This window comes from Triturus cristatus, chromosome 2_1 (assembly GCF_964204655.1).
Source record: "Triturus cristatus chromosome 2_1, aTriCri1.1, whole genome shotgun sequence".
Classification (NCBI taxonomy): Eukaryota; Metazoa; Chordata; class Amphibia; order Caudata; family Salamandridae; genus Triturus; species Triturus cristatus.
The window spans coordinates 49,926,590-49,947,543 of NC_140581.1; the positions used below are offsets into that span (position 1 = coordinate 49,926,590).

Below are 20,954 nucleotides of genomic sequence, written 5' to 3' on the forward strand. Positions count from 1 at the left end.
AATAATCTGAGGTGCAATCTGTGGTTTGTGGAAGAGAGATGACGTGGTCTTATGTCATTTCACTCATGCACGATGCCCAAGAAAACAGCCTTTGAGAAAAACAAACAATACTGTCCCGTTCCAGAACTAAATGGGGACAAAATGATTGAAGTGTTACATGTGATCTGCTCTAGAGATGCTCTAAACCCCTTCAGAGCATAAACAGAATACCCTACCAAGGAGTCAGCAGTGAACATTACATGGATATTAAACCTATTAAACTGCTGGATAAAAAAAGATATTTTTGGTACATAAATACAGATGATTTATTCATCTATTTGAAACAGTGCTCAAAGGAAGACATTAGTACAGTGAACATTTCTGCAGTGAAGTCGAGAGTGGACATCATGAACTGGAGGCCCTTGGTTAACAAATTATTTAGCTTTGGTAACGCCTTTTAAGGTAAACCATCCAATTGCAGATACCTCACTTTAGAATATTCCTCGGTTGTCAGGCTGGATCAGAATAATATTTAGCAGTACCTCTGCACGGCAGTTGGTGACGTCATTAGTATTGGAAGCAACATTGTGCTGTTCATATAGGCGACACTCCGGTGCACCAATATCGGTTTCTTTTGTGGCCATTTCTGCTTCAAAAATGCAAAGCTACGTTAAACCCAATGTTTCTATTTTGGCCAGTGTGCAGAATCTAATTGAATATTTTGGGTGAAGAGTCAAGTTTGCAAAGAGGGGAGGGTGGGGGGGGGGGGGGGGGGGTTCGATGATGAATCTGGAGTTAAAGGCATTACTGAAGGTAACTTATTCTTCTAATAGAGACTTCTAACAGCAGATTCTTCACCTTAGATTAGAAACCCCAGCAATGCCTCCCCAGATGCTCTGTCTGCAACCTGGCATAGACAAAAATAAACTTTAAGGCTGAGTAGGTGCAATACCCATCTCAAAGCACATTGCTATCCAAGCAGTAGAGCTTTGTGAATGTGTCGAGGGATGCCCATGTGGCAGCTTGAAAGATGTCCACGACAGATACCCTGCACACAGTGTTGGCAGTCTTGGCCCTGGTGGAGTGAGCCCACAGGGGGTTTCTGCTTGGCCAATGCATAGCAGATTTTATGCAGCGTACTATCCATCAGTAGATAGTCTGTTTCTGCACAGACTTGACGACCTTTGCTCCGGTGACCCCCATGAAGGCTTTATTATCCACCTGATGGTCTTTGGTGCTATCAATATAGGAGAAAGCTCTCTAGGGTCTCTCCTCCTCCTTTGAAAATGAGGCAGAGCGCAGAAAGCAGACAGAGTGATGCATTGCCCAATATGAAAGGGGTGACTATGTTCGGGAGGAAAGAGGCACAGGTCTGAAGGACCAGTGCCAGGGAAGGCATTGGTGTATAGAGGGTGAACTAACAGATCCTGAAGCTCACTAACCCTCCTGGCCAATGTAATAGCCACCATGAAAAAACGTTTTGATGGTCAAGAGCTGCAGAGAAAAGCTATGCAGGGGCTCGAAGGAAGAACACATGGGGTAAGTAAGGGCCAAATTAAGGTTCCTTCGGGGAATCACAAAAGAAGTAAGTGGGAATAAATGTTGTAAGCCTTTCAAAACATAAGTTCCAACTGGTGACTTGAACAGTAAGTGTTGAGCCAGCAGCCGCAGAAAAGACAAAATATCCAACAAGTAACCTTTAACAGTCCAACAATGCAATGCCTTACCAGGCTAAAAATAGAGTGAATAGAAAAAACCTCTGACAGGGGTGCAGAAGGTTGGCCCACGTGGCATGAGGAATATCAGATCACAAAATAATCCCACAGCAGGTGTAAACAGGTTTAATGGATGGATGCCTGGCTGCCAAGAGGACATCATAGCCTGGGAGAGTGATCAAAGACCATCAACTGTTGCGGCTCAATCTTCAGGCATGAAGGGATAAAGTACCTAGGTTCACTCGGGTGCAGAATCCTGCCTTGTTGCTGCAACAGAAGATCCTCCTGAAGGGGCAGACTGAACAGAGGACAGATGCCTATGTTCATGAGTTCGGGATATCATACTCTCCGTGTTCAATTCTAAGCCCCTAGGATGACTTGACCCAGTCATTCATGATCTTCTTGTGAACTCTGTGCTGGAGTGGTATAGTTGAAAAGGCATACAGATGTCCTGAGTGCCATCTCAGAGCGAGAGCTGCTGTGGAAACTCCAGCGGGTAGAAGCATAGACATTGCTTGTTCTTGGTGGTGCCGAACAGATCGAGATAAGAGTCTCCACAGTCACAGAAGAGGTCTTGCACCACCTCCTGATGTAGCGGACATTTTTAATAAACAAGATATTGCCAACTGAGCTTGTCTGCCCTGGTACTCAGGGAGTTCCCAGGGGCTGCATGACTAGGAAGATGCCCTGGTGCTCGAGTGAAGTCCAGAGGCACGGAGTCTCCTAGCACAGCATCCGTGACCTCACCCCATCTGTTGCAATACCACATGGCAGTGGTGTTGTCTGTGACACCTTGCCACTTTCTACCCTTGATGGATGGAAGAAAGGCTTTCAATTCCAAGGGAATATCCCCCGCAAATCCACCAATTTGATGTGGAGCCGAGGCTCTGCCAGAGACCTCTGATCTCCACCTCTCCCAGATGGCTGCCCCAAACCAGGAGTGGCATATCTGGCACCACTGAGTCTGGGTGGGGAAGGGCGTGGGGTCTGCCATAGACCCAACCGTGGTTAGTCAGCCACTACTGTAGATCTTTTGCAGTTCCCTCTCATATCTGGACCAGAATGGAAAAATTTCCATGAGGTTGCACTTACTGGGACTTCAAATCTCCCTGTAGATCCTGCATATGCCAATTGGCATGATTCCCAAGCAGGATGCAGAAGACCATGAGGCCCAGCTGCCTCAAAGCTAATCTACACAGAAGACCATGAGGCACAGCTGCCTCAAAGCTAATCTACGCAAAAACCAGGATAGAGGCCAAAACATCAGAACCACATTCTGAATATCAGAGAGACTCACCTCTCTGGAGGGCAAGCAAAGAACTGCACTGTGTCCAGAGTGAATGTGATGAAAGAGAGTATCTGAGAGGGAGTCGGGTGTGAGTTTTGCACGTTGATAGTGAGCCTTTGTGAAATCAAAAGGTAGTCTGAAGATGGTCAGCAACTGCCTAGGATGAGCCTGTCTTCAACAGCCTGTAAGTGATCGAAGTAGGGAGAAGACTGGAGCCTCTAGCTTTCCCAGATGGGTTCAACCACCGCCATCACAAACACCCAAGGGAGCACTGGGATGGCCGAAGGGGAGCACCACAAACTGGAAAAGAGCCCCTTCCTTGAAAGAACTGAGCAGTCTGCTTGACAGCTTCTGAAATATACAGCTTGCAGCTGCACAGTATTTGAAGCCAACCATAATCGATCTGTAGATGGTGTTTGAGCAAACTTTTCTTGCCATATATTACTTGCTTTTTGCTAAATCCTCTTATAAGTGACACAAAGTGGGGTATGTGGAGAGTACCAAGAGGTGGAGTAATTTATACACCTGGATGTTTGACTTCAGATTTGTGCTACCTTCTTTTGGTCCTGATGATGATCCTGTTACAAAATAATGCTTATTGGGTCAAAACTTTGACAAATATGCTAGATGACTGACTTTACTCAGGATCTCTCACACCATACATTCAAATCAGCCACTTGCTTCGTATAGAAGCATTGTATATAGCACTTACACACTTTAATTCACTGTCACTGTGTTGTTTCTTCGAGCACCTTTTGATACAAGATTTCTATATGTCTGAATATATTTTGAGCATAACCTAATTGTTATCTGTTAGACCTGGCATCTTTTGGTGTGGTTTCCCCAAATGTTTTGCCTTCGGACATCCTGTTTTTGACTGTGTGCTGTGCTTAGTTTTTGATGGCTTTAGGACTTTTTCACTGCTGACCATGGCCGAAGTACATGTGCTCGGTGTCTAAAATGTAGTGCCATTTGATTTCTCCATGACTGGCATATTTGATTTACTTGTATGTCCCTAGTACAGTGCACTACGTGTGCCCAGTGCCTGTAAATCAAATGCTACTAGTGAGCCTGCAGCACTGATTGTGTCACCCACGAGTAGCCCTTAAACATATCTCAGGCCTGCCACTGCAGATCCTGGGTGCGCAGTTTTAAACTGCCATTTCAAACTAACAAGTTAACTAACTTGTTACGCCAAAACCTTCCTTTTTATGACACATAGGTCACCCCTAGAGCAGGTCCTGGAAACCCCATGGGCAGGGTGCAGTGTACTTAAAGGTAGGACATGTACATTTCAGTTTTACATGTGCTAGTAGTGAAATACTCGAACTCTTATTTCACTACTGCAAGACCCATATCTCCCATAGGGAGACATTGGAGCTGCCGGGCAACATTTGACAAGTGTAACTTTCCATTGGGAGAAGATGTTAACCATTAGTTTGGTGTCTGTAATCACAATTTAAAAACATCTTTTAGTGAAGTTGTTTTTTTTAATTGCCGGTCTGAGAGAGCCACTTTTAGAAAGATGGCATTTTCTTACTTAAACCCTTCTGCTGGTCTCTGGAATACATGTCTGGGTTGTGTGACAGCTGGGCTTTGAGCTTCCTTCTAAAACAGTCACACACAAAGGGATCTGAGGTGTGCCACCCACATCCTGAGGGCCCATCACCCAGCTGATGGGTCTTCCTGAGCTTAAGTGAGAAGTAGGAGCTGATACTTGCACCTGAATAGGGCTGCACCTGTCTTCACATAATGGGCTGCATACCCCCTGTAGCGAGTCTTGAACCAGTGAGCGGCGGGGTCTAGTGCACTACAAAGACATTTTTTGGGAAGTATCCCTACTTCAAAGGCCAAAATTGGTATAAAAACTGGAGCTCTGACACTGTACTCTGAACACTTCTGGAAGATGAACTGCTGTGCAGCCAGGCCTGTGTTGGCCTGCTGCTTTTTGCCTGTGAGCAAGAGGACTGGATTTGACTCCTTACATCCTGCAACTCTCCACTGGCTTGTTATCTTGTCTCCAGTTTTCTAAAGCATCAGGAATATCAAAGGTTTTCCCGGCATCTTGGACCAGCACCTGGGATCCTCTGCTGCGAGTCCTATTCTGCCAAGTGGTGACAAAGCCAGTCCTGAGCCCTTGGAAGTGAGTGTGTGGTTCTATACCCAAGAAACCAACCCATCAAAGATGTTGCGCGATCGGAAGTGGAGCATTTCCCCACAATGTCAATGCATTGCCACTGCCTGCACCGAAGCCACAGACACGGCTTTCCAACTGCGCCACGCATTGCTCACTATCCTCAATGCAGTACCAACTTTGTTGGAGCAGAGTCTCCACATCGCCCTCTGCCGCACTCATCGCCTGCAGCCAGTGACGCAACTATGATGCATGAGCTTGATGCACATTGGTTCTTGACATCAACGCATCCCCCGACGCTGCCTGGTTTAGGAAATTATCACATTCAACAGTGATGCATCCCCTCCTGTTGCACAATGCATCGTCCACTATCTTTGACGCATCAACAACGTTGCACCAACTATAGAAACATGGCATAGCGGCGCATCCCCTCCTTTGCGCAACGCACCAGCTACGATCTTCTGCACATCAAAGGTACTATCAGCAGGTCAGCGTGACTCCTGAACACAGCATGCGCCATCGCGGTTAAACTGAACTGTTGGATTTGCCAGTCAAGTGATACCAGATAGTCCCAGTTGGAGCTGCTGATTTCTAAGTACTGCATTTTGGTTAATCTTTCAAAACTCATCATTGTTTTACTCAGATAAATACTGGCTATTTTTCTAAACTGGTGTAGTGTCTTACTGTGTGTGTTCACAGATACTTAACACATTGCATCTTTAGTTTAGCCTCACTGCTCTGTGCCAAGCTACCAGAGGGTAAGCACATGTAATCTTTTAGCATGTGCTACACTTACCCGACTAGGATTGTGGTCCCTGCTTGGATAGGGTGCACACCTCAACCAACCACTAATCCAATTTCTAAGGTTGTCCATATTAAACTGAATTATTTCCCTATAGCAAGCAATCAGTTTCCCCCGAAGGGACCATTGTTTAGTGGTATTGTTGCTCTGCCAAGGTTCCCAAGGTTAAATGTCATTCCCTTTTAATTTGTATACAACCCTTCCACATGTGTGGCAGGGGTGAAAGGACTGTTGTTGCGGCCATGCAGATAAAAAAAAAAAAAGCCTGAGTGATCTGGCACTGACCTAGCAAAAGTGCTCATGCGCTGTGTAGGCCTGTTGCCAAAGAAATAAGCCATCACAGCGCATGTTGATCAGAGATGACTGGACATCACCCGAGAACCCATTGGACCACAACCAGGCATGGTGACGCAGCACCAACATAGAATCCATGGCTCAAGCCAGGGAGTTCATGGTGTCCGGCACACAACGGATGGCGAACTTCATTGTAATCCTGCAGCCTACCAAAGTCTAGTGGATTAGAAAGAGCCATACAGTGTTCATGTACAAAAATACAAGGCTGGTGGAAGAAAAAAAAAGGATTTGGTAAAGTTGTCCAGTATCATGGATTCCCATTCCCTATACGGTGGAGTGAAAGGGAATACGCCTGGGTTGACCTACACTGTTGAGGCCTGTATCTTCAGGCTCTTAGGCTGGGTCTCCTGGAACAGACAAATGGCAACAAGTAATCATGTGATGCACAGTAGCCATTTTTCAGAATTCTACCTAGGCACCCAAAAGCACGTCAGTGAGGGCTCATGCGAAGACCTCCCAGGCTTGAAGTACCTCTGTCAAGATGTTGGTCTTGACCTTGACAGTGGTCAGCTAGATGTCGAGGACCTCTGCTGCCCTGCGCATCACAGAGGTAAAGGATGCGTCTTCCTCCAAAGTCTGGCCCAGAGGGGAACGCAAGGCAGTCTGGGGAGTTGTCCATACCACTGGCACAACCCTGCTCATCAGTTGACCTACTTGGGGTCCCTCTCTAGTGGACCACACTAATCATCCTTCTCTCCCCCCTTCAGGATGGAGAGCACTAGCTATGGATGGAAAGTCCAAGGGAAGGAGGGCCTGGATGACACAGACAGACGTCGAGTTGCGTTTGAGACGCAGCGCATCATTGTTCGGTATGATGATGGGCTCATTGTTGAGCAGTGTAGATTGCATCGGAGACTATGTCAAAGGGAAAGAAGCTGGGGTGGGTGGAGTCACCCGTGGCAGCATCAGCTCAGATCCGGGAATGGATCCAGAGGGCTTTGCTGACGTTCAGGGCGAACTCACTGATGATAACCCAGAAGGGGCACATCTTGTGGCCTGAAGGCACACCTGAGGGAGTCGGTGGCCCAAAGATGGCATGCATAGCCTCATAAAAGTCCTTGAGGTCAGAAGGATTCACACCAGCTCTCTGGAACTCCGGGTAGAGTGGTGCAGACTATGATGGAAGCCCTGCTGGTCAAAATGAAGGAGTGCGGACTAGAAGCACGAGGTCAGAAGGAAAAGCAAAAGAACACTTTTTGTTTGGGGCTTTGTTGACTTACCTCACTTGTACAGGGCAAACTCACAGCAGGAAGACAATCGTCTGCGGAAACGGCCCAGACAATGGGACTGAAAACAGCACAAAGCCTTCTTCTGATGTGCTGCCAGGAGCTTCTTCGCCCACTTGTGAATCCCCTTCAGGAACACTCGGTGAAGGCATTGGAGTTGTGTCCGAACCCCACATTCCAGAGACAGACCAAGTGGGGATCAGACACAGACCTCTTCCTGTGATAATCCTGACAAGGTTTAAACCCTGAAGCTTTAACAGAGGACATGTCCCTAGCATGAGAGCAGAAAGCTTAAAATAGTCAAGAAAAGGGGGACACAAAAATTACAGTGGTAGCTTTCCAGTGCCGCACTGTTGGTGCTGAAAGAACTAAAGCCAGTGCGCCCGGGTGCTACTTACGTGGACCATGCACCGTCAGTTCTGACACCGAAAGCACAGATGTGGAGCTGAACAACGTAACCTACCTTCGCACAGAGGTATTGCTTAAGATTTTATGAATCCAGTCTGAGGCATAGGGAATATTAGAAGATGAGAAATCTGCCGTTAGAAGTCTCTATCAGAAACAGTAATGCAGTTTTTATTCGTACACCACAGTAGAGTTTGGATACGATGATTCAGTGTCCTTTCATGTCCTGTAGCTGTGTGATTTTATGAACCACAAATTGCTTAAGTATTCTTAGTTTAGGTGATGAATTATGTGCACGAGTCAAAGGATAGTCAAAAGATTGCATAGGTAACGCAGCAATTGCACTCAACTGTACACGCGCAGTGGCATAAAAAGGAAGTGAGAAAGGCAGATATTACAGATACATTTATATACAGATATTTCTAGTATATAGATACAGGTCAATATATATTTGTATATACAGTGTACAAAGAGAGCATAACTTACGCTCATACATTATTTTACATACAAACCCATACCGCATTTTTATGTATATGCACACACACACACACACACGCAACCTATACACACACACACAATCACAGTGTTAGATTAAGCAGAGTTCTAAGTAGAGTCACCAGTGATGTTCTCACTCTGAAGTGGGCAGACATCATTTGCCTAGAGACCCATGTCAGCTGTGTGTGGTGAGCAATTTACGTCAAATATAAATATATATATTTGAATCCCACAAATATTTTATGCTAAAAAAATTGGGCATTCTGTAACTCTTGAAAATGACCTGTAATGAGCAGCACAGCATGTCCTAATAGCACTCCCTTTGGCGGAGTTATGTGTGCTGTCCTATGATAACTGGGAGACACTGCTGTAAACTAAAATAGATGCCGCCGAGGTTCAGGCTGACATTTGTAAAACTTCACTCTAGGAAGAGATTCTATAGGGAATCTGGTAGTAAATCGCTCGTCACACACATCTGACATTGGTCTCCAGGCAAATGAAGCTTGCCCTCTTCAGAGTGTGAACATCACTGGTGACTCTACTTAGTACTCGTCTTAATCTTACACTGTGATTATTCTCTGTGCCTACCACAGGCCTTTCTAGAATTTAACTGTCCTTGAATATCTTTGCATTAAATGTGTGGCGCAACCTTGCACTATCCTGGTAGCTCTGCTCTGGACAACCTACACTCTGTCTTTTTCCTTCTGCCAATAATGCCATAAGAAATAGACACAATAGGCTGAAGCCCTCTCCAGAACTAGACCTAATAGTCTAGTTGAGGCATCCAGACTAGCAGACAATACTTCCAGTAATATTAGGTTATCCTACAGATCGGACAACACTGCAGAACTTTGTACTCGCCTCAGCTGAATCCCAGTGAAAGACAAAATTGCACATCCACAGTAACTTGGGGTGAGCAACCTTGTCTGAATTTCCATTAGGAAAAGTGTAAAGTGAAGACATGATTGTGTAAGGCGTCTCATTTACAGGGTTATTCCAGTCTTTGAGTGAGAGGGATCTTCTCAGCAACTTCGTACTAGATTGAAGGGGATTTGATATCAACAGTGAGAGTGGATTCACAGGCTCAGTCGTAGTTGATACCGTTCAGAAAGACCTTTTACCCTTTTGCATATGATCTTTGCTATGTCCACAATTAAAGCATCGGAAATGAAGCATCCAAGCACATCTTTATGGCACTGCACTGATCATCACTTTCTCCCAAAAATTATTTGCCTGCACCCTTTACCTCCTGTCACTAAGCAGGTTAAAGTAGTGTGCTAAAATAGGACTGTCTTGTTAACTTATTTAGAACAATTTCTTAAAACCTTTGCTGGGATCCTCACATATCACATCTTTCTCAATCTATTCCCAGAGTATATTCCCAGAAATTGTTTATAGATATCTGGTATGAACATTCCCTGATGCAATCCTGTTAATGCAGGTGTTGCAACTATTTCATAGTTACACAGGCGTATAGTTGTCTGCCACAGTTTGTCCTTTCACCTTTGTTACCTACCAAGACAGTAATGCCCCATTCTCATGATTCCAGGGCAGTTTAAACCAATTGGTTTAACCAGTCACTGCGTGGCATCAATATAGGTATTCCAGGCACGTTTCTGAGCACCATATGGAAAAGTTGGCAGTATGGAATTGTGCCTTTATCAAACCTAAAATCAGTGTTAATGCTTCTATCTCTAAACACACCTCACCCATGTCCAATGATTTTCATGTATAGATGAAATTGTAGTTTAACATAAATTAGTTGTTCATTAGGCGCCTCATGATAGTTTGATGCTTCTCTCAAAGAGTCTCACAAGGTCACAAGAAGCGTAAACAGATGAGCTTTAACTGACTTAATGGCGGTTAATAAGAGGTAAAGTGCTCTGAGAAGTGCTATCTTGCAGAGGATGGTGAAAGTCAAAACAGAAAAAGTAGAGGAAAACAGGAATAAGCATCTTCTATAAACTGGAAGACATTAGGACTAACATATATATCTTGGAAATTATTAACATCCTGAATTCGGATTTCAGAGAATTTTGCTGTTGCACAGTATTTTTCTCTTTGGAATCTCAATGTGCAAAGCAGGAAAGGAAGAACTTCTTCACAGCCAATTCGCAAAGCTCTGATGTACAACACAGTTTTTAAATATTGCCTCTCAAGAGATTGTGGGGCTGGATGTGAATATCTGAGCCTTCCGAGGATGCTGTACTTTTGCTGCTGATCCTATCTCACAGTCATAGCACCGATAGAAGCTCCGACTAGAGTACAGTCCCTGCAATATAATGAGGCTTTTCGTCATCTTAAAGGTGCTCCCACAGTCATTACAAATATAGTTTTTATCTCTCATGTGTATCTTCTGGTGCTTCATAAGAGAGTAGTTGTACCTAAAGTTTTTCCCGCATTCATAGCAGGGGAAGGGCCTCTCCCCAGTATGGATACGGTGATGCTTAATCATGGACGAGTTTTCACTGAAGCCCTTGCCACACACAGAGCAGGAAAATGGCTTCTCACCTGTGTGTATTCTCCAGTGCGTCAACAGTTGGGAGCTCCGGCTGAAGCGCTTATTACACTGTGTGCAGGAGTATGGTTTCTCACCAGTGTGGACACGCTGGTGTTTTGCAAGGGAGGAGTTGTTGGTGAACCCTTTGCCACAGTCACTGCATATGTACGGTTTCTCTCCTGTGTGGATTCTCTTGTGTTTCACCAGCGATGAGCCATCTGCAAAACACCTCCCACATTCGTCACAAGAATAGGGCTTCTCCCCAGTGTGGATACGCACGTGCTTCAAAAGGGAAGAGTTGTTGTTGAACAGTTTTCCACAATACTTGCATGAAATGTTTTTCACTCCAGAATGTATCTTCTGGTGCGTAATAAGGGTGGAGCTTACGCTGAAGCTTTTCCCACACTCTTCGCATTTATAGGGCTTCTCCCCTGTATGGATTCTTTGATGGGTCAGAAGGGTGGAGGTGACGCTGAAACACTTACCGCAGTCAGTACAAGTGTAGGGTTTGTGACCTGAGTGGGTTCTCCGGTGCTTTACAAGTGAGGACTTGTTGCTGAAACCTTTGTCACATTTGTCACATACATAGGTTTTTAACCCCGAGTGGATCCTCAAGTGTTTTACTAGCGAGGAACTTTCACTGAAGCATTTACCGCAGAGATGACATGTGTATGGTTTTTCGCCCGTGTGGACCCGCTCATGTTTTTGCATTGCAGACTTATTACTGAATCCTTTCCCACATTCATTACAAACAAATGCTTTCTCTCCGGTGTGAATTTTTTGATGATTTATGAGAGTGGAGCTCACACTAAAACTTTTTCCACAGTCATTGCATGTATAGGGCTTTTCTCCAGTGTGGATTCTCTGATGTGTTATAAGAGTAGAACTGACGCTAAAGCACTTCTCACAGTGGCTACATGCATAGGGCTTCTCGCCAGTGTGGATCCTGCTGTGTTTAAGAAGGGAGGAATTGTAACTAAAACTTTTTTCACACTCGTTACAAGCATAAGGCCTCTCACCTGTATGGATTCGATTATGTTTCACTAGAGCAGAGTTGAACCTGAAACATCGTCCACATTCACCACATTTAAAAGGTTTTTCTTTTTCAACTGTTACAGGGGGTTGAGGAGGCATTAGAGTATTTATTCTAGGTTCAGTCTGATCTGCAGTTGAAGAGAAACATTTATCGTAATCTTCATTAGTACTATTTCTCAAGGGGAGAGGGTGATGTAAAAGCTTACAATGTTCTTTACAACTTTCCCAGCCTTCCATGAAGGGGTAATGCTCTTCTTCTATGTTATTATCATGCTGTATGAAGGAACTGTAACCTTCCCAGCTTTCAGTACACGTGTACGGGCCTTCCCCCATTGAATCTTCCTGCTGTGTTAAAGAATTCATGGAGTTGGCAGTACCTGGTTGACACTGAGACGACAGATCCAATATAAAGCGTCCAGAACCACTCTCACAATCAGATGTCTGATCTGCTATAGGGCTGCTGACATATCTTTCAACATTGGAAGACTGGTCTGGTGCAGCGCTGCTACCACTTTTTTCATGGTCAAAAGTCTGGTCTTGTATGAAGTCGCTGGACCCTCTTTCATAGTCAGTGGAGTCGTTCAGTATTGGCTGGCTGCCAACCCTTTCACAGTCAGTGAACTGGTTCAGTGTGAGGTGGCTGCCACCCATTTCTGAATCAGATGATTCTTTCAATAAGCGATACCTGGAAACTTTCCCACAGTTAGAAAACTCGTCTAATGCAGAGTTGTCTGCACCAAGTTCATAGTCCAAAGACTGGTAAATGAAGGATTTAGTACCACCACTTTCACAGTCGGAAAAGTGATCTGGTACAGAGTTGGTTCTTGTACCACAGTCAGAGGACTGATGCAGTAAGGAGCTGACTGTACTTCCAAGGTCAGAACACTGATCTGGCATACAATTTCTGGCACATCTCTTATGGTTGTAGGAAAGATCTAGTACTAAGTTACTAGAGTTGGAAAAATCATCCACCATACTTTTGGAGTTAGCAGTTTCAAAGAAAAGAGATGGGTCCATTGTGGAACTTCTGGTATCTCCTTTACAATCGATAAGGACTTTGCTGTCACCCGATTTGGAGGCAGAGGATTGGTTTCATGCTCCTCTTTCACAGATTGCAGGGAGATCTTTGGATATGCGCATTTGCTCCATAAATGCACAGTTCTGCCTTCTCAAGGCACTGTAAATCTGTGAATAATGGAGGTTCTCCATTTTCCATGGTGATCAAAATGTGGTCAGATATTAGTGGATCCTGCCACCATTCCTTCTTCTCCATGGTCGAAATCTATATTAATAAAAATAAAAAAAACACAATTATTATGTGAAAAATATGAAACACAAAGTGATATGAAACAAGCTACAAACCTGCTACTGTCTGTTGTTGCCTCCAGTGGGGAGACTACACACCCCAGAGTACAGCGCTCTCCCAGGAGGAAGGAGCGCGTTGATAGCCTAGCGCTCTTAAGTGCTCCTCAAACCCCGCGGCGCAGGCCGCGCCCTGGCAAAGCCTGGGCCAAGGGCACGTCCGTCCGCACCAGTCCGCGGCTGGGCTGGGCCACCCCCCTTGAGAGTTGCCTACACTTCCAAACCACATTGCAGGGATCACAGGTACTGTTCCTGGTTTTCTATGTGCCTGGATTTGGTCTTATAGTCACTAAAGTATCTGGAGTGTTGCTAGCACTGTATATCAAAGAGTATGAGCAAGCGTAAAGGTACTGTGGGCACTCTAGTTGCCTTTATTATTAGGGCAGAATCTTTGCTGTCATATGAAATTCAAATGGCAGAGAGTTGCCTGTCATTAGACCCTTCGAAATTACCAACGCATCGGCAAGCATGCTTTCCATTAAGCCCATTAGTTATAGCGCAAAATAAGCCAATGACTTAAATTCAAACATATCTCCTACATCTTCAACTACAGTATCAAATGAACACAATGGGCCGGGTATAGCAACTAGATCATGAGCCCCGAAGATACTGGATGAGACTAAGGAGAAAGACCTTCCAGCGAAAAAGAAGCGGGCTGTTGGACACCAAAAGTCTAAAATTAAGAGTACAAGGGGTTCTCAGCCTGCGGACCAACCAATACTTCATGCAGATGATCAAGTTGTATTGCTGTATTTGGATCGTGTTTTTACCTCAGCGCTAGAATCTACCTTGGGATCCATGTCAGTCCAAATTAATGAACTAATGGACAAACAATGTTGTTTGTTGAATGAAAAGATAGAATAGTTGCACATTGCTATGAAGAATTTGAGAGGTATAGTTGCACATTGCTATGAAGAATTTGAGAGGTAGTAACGGATCTGTACACTTTGACTCTGTAGAAGGGGTGAGCCAACCAACCCTAGTAGAGGGACTAACAATTGCTAATCCAGTAAGAATGAGCAACAGAGGGAAATACATTCCTGTGACAAAATCTCCAATAAAACCAAGCAACAGGGAGAGAAATATACAGGGAAGGGTCCAGGAATCCAATGACAAACAAGGGGATGTGTACGATATGTTTTCTAAACAGGCACTTTTGAATTCAAGGGTGAACAATATGGGTTTGGTCACAAAAAATGGACCACAGGTCAACGGTCCAAAACCGAATACTGATGTTTTGGGCCTGCCTCATGTCCCACAGGTCAACGGTCCAAAACCTAATACTGATGTTTTGGGCCTGCCTCATGTCCCACAGGTCAACGGTCCAAAACCTAATACTGATGTTTTGGCCCTGCCTCATGTCCCTATGTATTATTTTCAGCTGGGGTCCCAACCCTTAAAGGTGAGCAGAATGAATCTTGGTCCAACTTACAAAACAAGACCGTTGGTTGGTTGACCAAGCATAAAAAATTCCACCCATCGGACATGAAAGATATTCTCATGGTTCGCAGAGTAGGGTGGGTTGGACAATCCCCTAAGAATATAGATGGCGATTGTATAGTGATTAATTTTCGTCGGCCTCAGATGGTTTGAAGCCTATTAAATATGCAAAAGCAGGTATCTTGCAAAAGCACTTGTATCTGCACTCTCCCTTTAGGCTATTTTTACAAACAACCGCCAAGTAACTTTGCCTACGATGGTGCCTTGATCACTCTAGCAAATAAGTTCCAGGCATTATCTGGTTTAGACGCTTTGGACTGACAACCACTCCCTTTAGAACACAGAATACACCCTTTTGCTACCATTCAGGCTAAATGCAGTATGGACCAGGCACGTTCCTTAAACACACAGGGTCTAGTTAAAGTTCATGACATTTTAAACGCTTGAGCGATATTTGAGCCCAATGAACAAATGGAGGTAGTTGGGCCAAACGCTTTCCCATGATGATTGAACCTCATATGTTACAAGCAACCCAGCCTAAAATGGACAACTGTTCAAACCTGGGCACAGGGGAAAAGGAGCAGTCGGAAATACGACTAACTTCGTGGAATATTGCGGGGCTCAACAGGAACCTTAGGGATGTAGAATGGTTGGAGTACATAGAACAAAGTGATATATGCCTCCTGCAGGAGACCTGGGCACTAGAAACCCCTCACATGGTTGGGTTTAAGACATTTAGTGTTAAAGCCATACCATCGGTAAGAGGCAGGCCCTCGGGAGGCCTTGTTATATGGATAAAAATTACTCTCAACATTAACATAACCCAGTTGCACAGGACATGGTTGCTGTGAAAATTAGTACACGGGACAAAGAGAAAATATATTTAATCAACATGGACAATAGACCAATCCCAACTATGAAGGAATCTTCGGTAATAGAGCAGCTTAATCTTTTTTTAAACTCAATTGAGCCGAGAGCTCATACATTACGCTCTGGTAAATGCACTAGCACCTATTGTGAGCAGAATTCCTAAAGAGCGCAGTGGGAGAAGTAATGACAAGTGTTGGAGCTAATCCTTGGTACAATAAGGAGTGCCATGAGGCAAAAACTGAGCTCATATTGGCAATAAAAAATAACACTGTAACGGTTATAAGGGAGAAAAGAGTTAAATATAAGAGACTTCTTGCCCATACAAAGAAAACATGGGATGACAATATTTGGACAGATTTAATTAGTGCAGCTAAATCCAAAGACCAAGCAGGCTTTTGGCGATTAATAACAAAAGGTAACAAGAAAGGAAGAGATACTAAGGACCTGTTTCTTGATGCGAACACCTGGGTCACCTATTTTTCCTGCCTTTATGCGGTAGCCACAACTGAAATAACACATACCATTGAAGATTTTGTAATTAATCCCAATACAAATCATCTATATTTTAGTCTGGAAGAAACGTAGACAGCAAACGATGCAGTCAAGCCGGGGAAATCTCCTGGCCCTGATAAGATACCGGGAGATTTGCTGAGGCATGATAGCAGTGATTGGGGCCCATATATAAATTGTTTATGTTCTGCAATAGCCTCAGGTGCACCAATCACTGAATCTTGGAAAGCCGCTGAAATCACTACGATTGTGCTCTCAAAATTTCAGGCGGGATTTAGAGCTAAAACTAGCACAATCAGGTTATTAGATTCATATGCTTGTGCTGGAAATATATAACTTTTAAAAAGGGCCATTAGTACATTGCTTTAGTAGATTTAAAGGCCGTATTCGACCTTATACCTCGAAATTTACTTTGGAAATCGCTACAATGTCAAGGGGTGCCAGATGAACTACTCATGCAAATAATAAGATTACACGAGGATAATTATGCAAAAGTAAGATGGGGTCCGAGGGGTGAACTCACCAAGGCAATTCCGGTAAAAAGTGGTGCACGACAGAGGAGTGTACTGGCGCCCACCCTATACTCATTGTATGCCAATGATATCCCAGAGTACTTGCTTGGGTGTGTACATGAGACGCCTAAGTTAGGGGGGAGGCGGTACCAGCTCTTTTATTTGCCGATGACACCATATTAATATCCCAAACCCCTAAAGGACTACAATGCTCAATGGTCTCCTTTTGTACATATTGTAATATGAAGGGCCTTTAAATAAATTCCAGCAAAACCAAATACATGGCAATTAATCCACATAGATCTTTTAAAAAGAATTTAATGATAAAAAAAACAAAAGTTAGAGTACGTGCAAAATTTTAATTACCCAAGTATAACCTTGGATCAAAAATTGTCTTGGAAAGCACAACTGGAGAAATGTAAGAATATTTTGCTCCAAAATTCCCTGCCGATAATAGAGACATGAGAGTAGTATCTCCAAGGCAGTGTCCCCCAACTTGGAGGTATTTAACCATAGAACACAATCTGCCTCCCTTTATGGGGCCAAAATATGGGGGCCTTTTTGTAAAAAAAACTTTCGAGTTAGGAGAAAATACATTGTTTAGAAAATTATGCTACCAGTACGAACACCTTTAATCCCCATTGTTATGGACTTAAAGGTCAAACGTTTAGGCCACTACGCTGTATTAAGACCTTCATTATTCTGGGTGCGACTCTGGTCTACAATAGAACTTGCCCACTACAAAGATTTCAAGAATTGACCAAAGCAGCAGTATCCCGTGGCTTAAGCATGTTTCTTCCTGGTTTGGAAAATTAGGACTAATACATTTTTGGGAAAAACTAACTCAGTTGGCATTATTCAGATATGGTGTGTTGCAAGTTAATGTGAACACATCGAGATGGGCCAGAAACCAGGAGGAAAATAACAATGAGCGCCGTGTATTGTGTCAAACTGAGACTAAGGAAAACAATGTACATGTATTATTCTTTTGTTCCGCATATGATAAACCCAGGAAGAAATGGATCAAACCCATTTGTAAAAATATGAGCAGCAGGTCCTGCCTGGAGGCGGAAAGAATATTGAAAACAGATACATCTGCTAAAATTGTTTTTAGTGTCAGCGGATACATATTTAATGTGAGTTTTATAAGAGCTAAAGCAGGGTTGAAGTTTTAATGATTTCGGAATATGCGTACTCAAGACTATGGTTTAAGTAAGCTATGCACACGCGCTTTATAAATCAGATGGTGTTACAAGGCAAGCCTTGTGGTTTTTACTATTGCACTAAAAAGTATTCGTACCTTTTGAAAAGACTTATGATAAGGAATTGCACTGAAAGGATCATATGATGTTACAGCCATGTAAGGGATATTTGATTCAAGCATTTTATTCAAATGATTTTTACAAAATAAGTAATGCCTAGCTTTTAATGGATTTATTATATTATACATTTTAACTGTCAAATTGAGGTTTGGTCATTTACATTATCTATTTTATTTATGCTTCCTTTCCATGATTAAGTGCCACCATTTGAAGGCTCAGGTGCATTAATCCCACTTATTCAATTTGAATGAGAATATTTTACACATCTTTATGTGATCATTTATGGTGTATCTCTTATGGTTTTAATTGGAAACAAAATAAAGAATTTTGAATTTGAAACAAGCTAGAAAAAACAGTGAACATTAATGTAAAAATATTTGTAATGACACGAATGAGTACATCGGACCAGACCGAGATATATCTTGGGTAATGCTAAGTGGTATCCACCCCTTAAATATCCCCAACTCCTAATATCGGTTCATGAATGAGGAAAGAGTTGTGAGCAAAGGTGCAGCGAGTTCTATTCTTTGTGCAGAGGCCTATGCCTTTTTTTTTTTTACAATATTTGTAAAGCACAACACTTATCCCCTCAGGGAGGTCACTGGTTGAACTGGGGTCTCTAGTTGGTAGAGGTTCACACCCTGTCCAAGTAGGGACCAACACTCTAGTAAATCAGATACACATCCTAATTTAACCTGTGATTACCCTCCGATAGCTTGGCACAGAGCAGTCAGGCTTTACTTAAGAGGCAATGTGTATTGTGCATCACTTAAACAGTAACTCAAAGAAAACACAAAGACTCCACACAGGTTTAGAAACAGATAATATTTATCTGAGTAAAACGAGACCAAATCAACAAACATCCAATAGGTAGAACTCAAGCTATCCATTTTTAAAGATTAAATGTGAAAATTGTGCTCAGAAGTTACTAGGGGTTTAAAGGTTACTTGCGACCACAAAGGACCGGTGTAAATCCTAAGTTCAGGCAGGTAGTGATGGTGCCCTGGCCGGATAGAGGGACCAGTTTGGGCCCACTGAACACAGTACCTTGGATTATGCAGCGCGGTGTGCCCCGAGCGGCTTTGTTGTCGGTTCCAAGAACCGGTTCCGTGAGGCTTTGCAATGCTTTGTATCGAATGGTGTCGGATCCGGGCGGTCGTCAGCAGGAGGCTTGACAAGGCCTTGCATCATGGGTTTTAAGAGGCTGTGCAGCATCATCTGGCGTCAGTTTCGGTGAGCTCAGCAATGCAGCAAGGCTCTGCGAGGCTTTGCGTTGCTACATGTAGGGTTTTGCAGAATTCAGCTGCAGAACCCAATTTTGAGGCCCAGGACCAGAGGGGGCACCTCAGGCAAGGGTAGGACTCAGAAGGCAGAGTCCAACAGCACTAGCAGGATAGCAGGAAGTCTTCTGTGTCCCCGAGACTTCAGAAAAGAACAGGAGGCAAGCCAGCAAACCCTTGGAGTCACTCTGGGTTCAAGCAAAATGGTTCCAGTCCTCGTCATCGGCAGGCAGAGATCTGCAGGGCAGTTCAGCAAAGAGGAGAAACAGTTCCTCAGAACAGTTAATCACAGCAAGATAGAAATCCTTTCAGCACAGCAGTCTCTACTTCTTCCCAGGTCCTCGAGTGAACTGATTTGGTAGAATCAGAGCCCTGGTACTTATGCTCAAAGGTGCCTTTGATGTAGTGGTGACTCAAAACAATTCATCTGCTGTGCAGAAGGAACCCTATCAGCCCAGTCCTGTATGCCAGGGGTAGTGAGCCCCTTTGTGCGAGGATAGTAAACAGCCTATTCAGACGTGTGAGCCACCGCTTCTCCTTCCTGCCCAGGTATGCTGATGAATGTAGATGAATCCCATAACACCCAGCCCATCCTGTGGTGTGGCTATCTTGTGGCCTTCTACAGGGAATGCACAAACTGTAGCTGTCTCCTAGCACAGATGTAAACGGGAGACAGGCTGCAGGTACACACAGCATAGCTAAGGGCAGAGAAATATCAACTTTCTAAAAGCAGCATTTCTAAAATGGTAATGTCAAATCCAACTTGACCATTAAAGAGGATTTTTCGCCAACATTCCAAAGATATTAAACATGAAGTAACTACTCCTTTCCAATCAGGAATTACATCTTTAAAGGTATTTTAAGGAATCCCAATGCTAGCCTATGGAAGGAGGAGGACTCACAACAGTGAACAACTAATTTAGCAGTTTGTCACTGCCAGGACATACAGGACTCAACAGCCATTTCCTACTTTTTATTTACACAGCACCCTGCCCTTAGGATCACTTAGGCCCTACCTTAGGAGTGACTTATGTGTGATAAAAGGGACATTTAGCGCATGGCAAGTGGTTTAAAATGCCAAGCTGAGGTGGCAGTAAACTGCACAGAGAGGCCCCGAGATGACAGGTTTGAAAGGCTACTTGTGAAGGTGGCCCAACCAGTGCTAGTGGCATTCAATTTACAGGCCCTGGGTATATGGTACACTACCTTAAAAGAAAATACAAGCATGTCTCGGGTCTGCCATCATAGCCTTTGTGTGTAAAATATATAAATCTGGTAAACACAAATTACACATGCATAGGGAAGGAGTACATGCACTTTAGTACTGATTAGCAGTGGTAAAGAGCTCAGTCACAAAGCCAACAAAAAAAAACAAAAATAGAATTGGCATAGCCAATACGTCTCGCTTTTGGAACCGTATAAGTGTTTAGCCATCCAACAGTTGATGTTGTTGCACCAAGGATATTGTGCAGCAAAACTAAATACTTATAAAGTCCCAAATGCGAGACCTATTGTTTGTTACTTCCCTGCGTTGAAATTATATATTCATCCATTTGTACAAATCCCGGCCACCCTTTCTCGTTGGCTCAGTCTGCGCATTGTATTGCCCTCCTAATAAATAACAAATATGTATGACGCTGGTCCCATTGAAGTGAATGAAATTTAAACTATTTTAAGGGGGTGGGCCATCATTCCTAGGAGGATGGACCAATTCAAACTTATTAA

General features: G+C 43.7%; 1 protein-coding gene across 3 annotated transcripts in view; it reads right to left on the reverse strand.

Annotated features, from left to right (window-relative positions):
* Nucleotides 1–280: 280 nt before the first annotated feature.
* LOC146863706 (uncharacterized) overlaps nucleotides 281–20,954 on the reverse strand; it is a 57,306-nt gene continuing 36,632 nt past the window's right edge. For all 3 annotated transcript variants that reach the window (XM_085627846.1, XM_085627848.1, XM_085627849.1), the window contains one exon: nucleotides 281–13,215. In XM_085627846.1, the coding sequence (XP_085483972.1) occupies nucleotides 10,554–12,950 (2,397 nt within the window). In that variant the 5' untranslated portion in view covers nucleotides 12,951–13,215 and the 3' untranslated portion in view covers nucleotides 281–10,553. The remainder of the gene's footprint in view (nucleotides 13,216–20,954) is intronic.